This window comes from Rana temporaria, chromosome 4 (genome assembly GCF_905171775.1).
Source record: "Rana temporaria chromosome 4, aRanTem1.1, whole genome shotgun sequence".
NCBI classification, from domain to species: domain Eukaryota; kingdom Metazoa; phylum Chordata; class Amphibia; order Anura; family Ranidae; genus Rana; species Rana temporaria.
This window is the reverse complement of record NC_053492.1, coordinates 93476824-93482880: the sequence shown is the minus strand read 5'-3', so window position 1 is coordinate 93482880 and position 6057 is coordinate 93476824. Positions and strand designations below refer to the sequence as shown.

The following is a 6057-nucleotide window of genomic DNA, read 5'->3' as shown; positions in this document are numbered from 1 at the left end:
TGTCTCTTCACCTCGTCCAATCAGAATGCTTTGCATTTTTTGAGGAAAAGCGTTCTCTTAATGGGGCATGTGCCAATGCGGCTGACCCCCTGTGTTCGGGATACTCAGCATGGAACCCGGGTGTCTGATGATCACTGGAGTAGTGGTGATTTCCAGCTTCCAGGGGCATCGGCCAGGTATGGTATATACCAATCTGCCATAACATTATGACCACCCACCATAACCCGCCCAGGCATGGACTCCACTAGATCTGAAGGTATGTTGTGGTATCTGGCAACAAGACGTCATTAGAAGATCAGCTGAAGGTTTTTCTGCTTCCAATGCACACACTTCAGGGACAACATGTTCACTTTCTGCCCAATATATCCCAAACACTTTCAAATGCCACTGTAACAAGATAATCAATGGTACTCACTTTACCTGTCATAATGTTATGGCTGATCAATGTACAAATTGTTAGATTGTTTCCAAGATGGACCATTGGAACTATGTATAAAACATCCATACCTGGAATTCATCTTTAACCCTTGCAGTGCAAGTTTCCTGGAGTTCAGCTTCAGTGTATGATCCTCCCTTTGCTGGATCTTTGGTAGGAGCTCAGCGTCTTCCATCGTCCTAAACCAGATCCCATCCCATCCTGATAAGGAAGCCTGGCACTTCTTCTGCATGACAAGACCTGGAGCTGTCACTGGTCTGCCCCCCTCCCCCTCCATGGCATAATCACAGCACTTGCTGTCAGTGCTTGGTCTGGTTCCCCCCCACCTCTACTCCATGGTACGATCACACTGTCAGTGCCTGCTCTGGTTCCCCCCACCTCTACTCCATGGTACGATCACACTGTCAGTGCCTGCTCTGGTTCCCCCCCACCTCTACTCCATGGTACGATCACACTGTCAGTGCCTGCTCTGGTTCCCCCCACCTCTACTCCATGGTACGATCACACTGTCAGTGCCTGCTCTGGTTCCCCCCACCTCTACTCCATGGTACGATCACACTGTCAGTGCTTGGTCTGGTTCCCCCCCCCCCACCTCTACTCCATGGTACGATCACACTGTCAGTGCCTGATCTGGTCCCCCCCCCCCACCTCTACTCCATGGTACGATCACACTGTCAGTGCCTGCTCTGGTTCCCCCCACCTCAACTCCATGGTACGATCACACTGTCAGTGCTTGGTCTGGTTCCCCCCCCCCACCTCTACTCCATGGTACGATCACACTGTCAGTGCCTGATCTGGTCCCCCCCCCCCCACCTCTACTCCATGGTACGATCACACTGTCAGTGCTTGCTCTGGTTCCCCCCCCCCCCCATCTCTACTCCATGGTACGATCACACTGTCAGTGCTTGGTCTGGTCCCCCCCCCCACCTCTACTCCATGGTACGATCACACTGTCAGTGCCTGCTCTGGTTTCCCCCACCACCTCTACTCCATGGTACGATCACACTGTCAGTGCCTGCTCTGGTTCCCCCCACCTCAACTCCATGGTACGATCACACTGTCAGTGCTTGGTCTGGTTCCCCCCCCCACCTCTACTCCATGGTACGATCACACTGTCAGTGCCTGATCTGGTCCCCCCCCCACCTCTACTCCATGGTACGATCACACTGTCAGTGCCTGATCTGGTCCCCCCCCCACCTCTACTCCATGGTACGATCACACTGTCAGTGCCTGCTCTGGTTCCCCCCCCCCCCCCATCTCTACTCCATGGTACGATCACACTGTCAGTGCTTGGTCTGGTCCCCCCCCCCCACCTCTACTCCATGGTACGATCACACTGTCAGTGCTTGGTCTGGTTCCCCCCCCCCACCTCTACTCCATGGTACGATCACACTGTCAGTGCTTGGTCTGGTTCCCCCCACCTCTACTCCATGGTATGATCACACTGTTAGTGCCTGCTCTGGTTTCCCCCACCTCTACTCCATGGTACGATCACACTGTCAGTGCCTGCTCTGGTTCCCCCTACCTCTACTCCATGGTACGATCACACTGTCAGTGCCTGCTCTGGTTCCCCCCACCTCTACTCCATGGTACGATCACACTGTCAGTGCTTGGTCTGGTTCCCCCCACCTCTACTCCATGGTACGATCACACTGTCAGTGCTTGGTCTGGTCCCCCCCCCCCCTCTACTCCATGGTACTATCACACTGTCAGTGCTTGCTCTGGTCCCCGCCCCCACCTCTAATCCATGGTATGATCACGCTGTCAGTGCCTGCTCTGGTCCCCCCCCCCACCTCTACTCCATGGTACGATCACACTGTCAGTGCCTGATCTGGTCCCCCCCCCCACCTCTACTCCATGGTACGATCACACTGTCAGTGCTTGCTCTGGTTCCCCCCACCTCTACTCCATGGTACTATCACACTGTCAGTGCTTGCTCTGGTTCCCCCCACCTCTACTCCATGGTACTATCACACTGTTAGTGCCTGCTCTGGTTCCCCCTTTCTCTCCTCCATGGTACGATCACACTGTCAGTGCCTGGTCCCCACCTCCATGATATTATCACATCACTTGCTGTCAGTGACTGGTTCTGGTCCCCCCCCATCCCTTTCCTCCATGGAGCGATCACACTATCAGTGCATGTTCCCCCCCTCCTCCATGAAATTATCACATCACTTGCTCTCAATGCTTGGTCTGGTCTCCCCCATTCCTAATTGGTATGGTCACACTTTCAGTGCCTGTTCCCCCCATCCCTCTCTTCCATGGTACGGCCACAGTGTCAGTGCCTGATCCCCCATCCCTTTCCTCCATAGTACGATCACATTGTCAGTGCCTGTTACCCCCCCCCCCCCATCCCTCTCCTCCATTGTACGGTCCCACTGTTAGTGCCTGTTCTCCCCCCATCCCTCTCTTCCATGGTATGGTCACAGCGTCAGTGCCTGTTACCCCCCCCCATCCCTCTCTTCCATGGTACGGTCACAGTGTCAGTGCCTGTTCCCCCATCCCTCTCTTCCATAGTACGATCACATTGTCAGTGTCAGGTCCCCCCATCCCTCTCCTCCATTGTACGGTCCCACTGTCAGTGCCTGTTCTCCCCCCATCCCTCTCTTCCATGGTACGGTCAGTGCCTGGTCCCCCTACCCTTCTCCTCCATGGTAAGGTCACAATGTCAGTGCCTGGTCCCCCCCCACCCTTCTCTTCCATGGTATGGTCAGTGTCAGGTCCCCCCATCCCTCTCCTCCATGGTACGGTCAGTCAGTGTCAGTGCCTGGTCTCCCCCATCCCTCTCCTCCATGGTACGGTCAGTCAGTGTCAGTGCCTGGTCTCCCCCATCCCTCTCCTCCATGGTATGTCACAGTGCCAGTGCCTGTCCCCCCCCATCCCTCTCCTCCATGGTACAGTCAGTGTCAGTGCCTGGTCCCCCCATCCCTCTCTTCCATGGTACAGTCAGTGTCAGTGCCTGGTCCCCCCATCCCTCTCTTCCATGGTACAGTCAGTGTCAGTGCCTGGTTCCCCCATCCCTCTCTTCCATGGTACAGTCAGTGTCAGTGCCTGGTCCCCCCATCCCTCTCCTCCATGGTATGGTCAGTGTCAGTGCCTGGTCCCCCCATCCCTCTCCTCCATGGTATGGTCAGTGTCAGTGCCTGTCCCCCCATCCCTCTCCTCCATGGTATGGTCAGTGTCAGTGCCTGTCCCCCCATCCCTCTCCTCCATGGTACGGTCAGTGCCAGGTACGGTCCCCCCATCCTTCTCCATCTAATGGTGTGGTCAGTGTCTGTTTCCCCCCTCCCCTCCATGGTACGGTCAGTGTCAGTGCCAGGTCCGGTCCCCCCATCCTTCTCCATCTAATGGTACGATCACACTGCCCGCCGCTCCCTCACTTCCATCTCCAGCGGTTGGGATTTTTTTTTCTTGCTCTTCGGCCCCGCCCACCGCTCGAATTGAGTCTCTGTTGGGGGCGTGTTCGGGGCTGATGGCTTGGCTGTGGTGGGCGTGGCCGTCGCTCGGCGATTGGCCCCCTCAGGAGTGATGTAATGCCAGCCCAGGCCATGATAACTAGTAGACTTGTCGGCGTTTGGAAGTTTTCAGTAAGGAGCTGAGGAGGTGTGAGGCTGGCGGCACACACAACTCTCACCCCCAGCACTCGTACACAGTACAGCTCACCAGCAGCACCATGGTGCAGCACATAGACAGCCTGGAGCTGGACAGCGGACACCCCACCGAGGAGGAGGGCGACTTCATGGCCGGGAGCCCGGCACCGCTAGACGAGAGCGACCGGGACTGGTGCAAGACCGCCAGCGGCCACATCAAGCGCCCAATGAACGCCTTCATGGTGTGGTCTAAGATCGAGCGGCGGAAGATCATGGAGCAATCCCCAGACATGCACAACGCCGAGATCTCCAAGCGGCTGGGGAAACGGTGGAAGATGCTCAGTGACAGCGAGAAGATCCCGTTCATCCGGGAAGCTGAGCGCCTCCGGCTCAAACACATGGCGGACTACCCAGACTACAAGTACCGGCCACGGAAAAAACCCAAGCTGGAGGCCAATGGCAGCAAACAGGCGACTTCCGCGGGGGGCGGACAATCCCCAGAGAAGAGCCCCGCGGGGGCGGGCAAAAGCAGCAAAACCCCTGCCAAAAAGTGCCCCAAACTCAAACCCGCCGCTAAGAACGGAGCCAAATCCCCCCAGGGCTACTCCGGCATGGAGGACTGCCTGCTGGGGAGCCTCAAGGTGACCAAGGCGGTGAAATGTGTCTTCATGGACGAAGAGGAGGACGAGGACGACGATGAGGAGGACGAGCTGCAGATGAGGATCAAGCAGGAGGATGAGGAGGAGCTGATCGGGCAGTACAATGTGGCCAAAGTGCCGGCCAGTCCCACCTTGAGCTCCTCGGCGGAGTCCCCAGAAGGGGCCAGCATGTATGAGGAGGTAGGTGGTGGTGGGACCAACAGCATCAGCGCCAACAGCAGACTCTACTACAACTTCAAGAACATCACCAAACCCAGCACAGCACAACCCACCATCACCCTAGCCCCATCCCGTACCTCCATCTCTTCTTCTTCTTCTACCTCATCATCCTCCTCTTCTTCATCATCATCATCTTCCTCCACCGACAAGGATGATCTCCTCTTTGATCTCAGCTTGAACTTCACACACAACCCTCAGGCAGCACCCGAGCTGGGCAACTCCAACTCAGGAAGCCTTTCCCTCTCCTTGGTGGACAAGGACTTGGACTCTTACAGCGAGGGGAGCCTGGGCTCCCACTTCGACTTCCCAGATTACTGTACCCCAGAGCTCAGCGAAATGATTGCAGGGGACTGGCTAGAAGCCAACTTTTCAGACTTGGTCTTCACCTACTAAAAGACCTCATTTTTCTTTCTCAGACAGTTTTCTTTTTGTAATTTTTGTATTTTTTGGGGGGGCGGGGAGGGAGGGCAGGATTTGAACAAAGTTGGGGTTCGGGGGGAAGATAGGTCAAAGGATCCCCTTTTCTTTCTTTTTTTTTTTTAAGTTCATCCAGAAATGTTTTTTTTGGGGGGGCTTAATTCACTGCCTGTGATCTCTGGCATTTCACTGTAAAGATTAGTGAACATGTGGAGGAAGAAGGACTCTCCAAAAAAAAAAAAATCTGTTTGATCAACGGTCTGGAAAAATGTTGAATAGAAATGTTTTATTTCTTGTCAGCTGAGCTGATTCTCAAGGGGGTCATTGTGTTCTTCTTTTTATTTTTCTTGCCCTATACACACTTGCAATCTGTTGGAAAAAAGAAAAAAATGACCAGGACAACCTATTCTTGGAAAACAAACGAAGACGAGACGACCTATTCTTTTTATATTTCTGTTTTTCCTACTCTTACAATCTGGGGGGGCAAAAAAAATGGACAGCCTTACTGTATTTTTTTATTTTTGTTTTTATTTTATTTTTTTCTCCCCCATTTTGCAGTCTCTTGGAAAAAAAAGAACTAGGACAACAACATTCAATTGTTTCTTATGTTTTTGTTTTCTACATCCACTTGCAATCTCATGGAAACAGGACTAGGACAACCTTGTTTACTTTATTTTGTTTTTTGTTTTTGTTTTTTCTACACACACTTGCAATTTCTTAGGGGGGGAAAAAAAAG

General features: G+C 53.8%; 1 protein-coding gene across 1 annotated transcript; it reads left to right on the top strand.

The window, feature by feature from the left end:
• Window positions 1-3993: 3993 nt before the first annotated feature.
• SOX11 (SRY-box transcription factor 11) lies at window positions 3994-5370 on the top strand. Its single transcript, XM_040348651.1, has one exon. It carries the CDS (start codon window positions 4110-4112, stop codon window positions 5295-5297), a length of 1188 nt encoding a protein of 395 aa, XP_040204585.1. The 5' UTR covers window positions 3994-4109; the 3' UTR covers window positions 5298-5370.
• The last annotated feature ends 687 nt before the right edge of the window (window positions 5371-6057 follow it).

What these genes read in the sequence shown, in the direction of transcription:
- SOX11 (XM_040348651.1), top strand. Translation starts at nt 4,110, where the DNA reads ATGGTGCAGCACATAGACAGCCTGGAGCTGGACAGCGGACACCCCACC.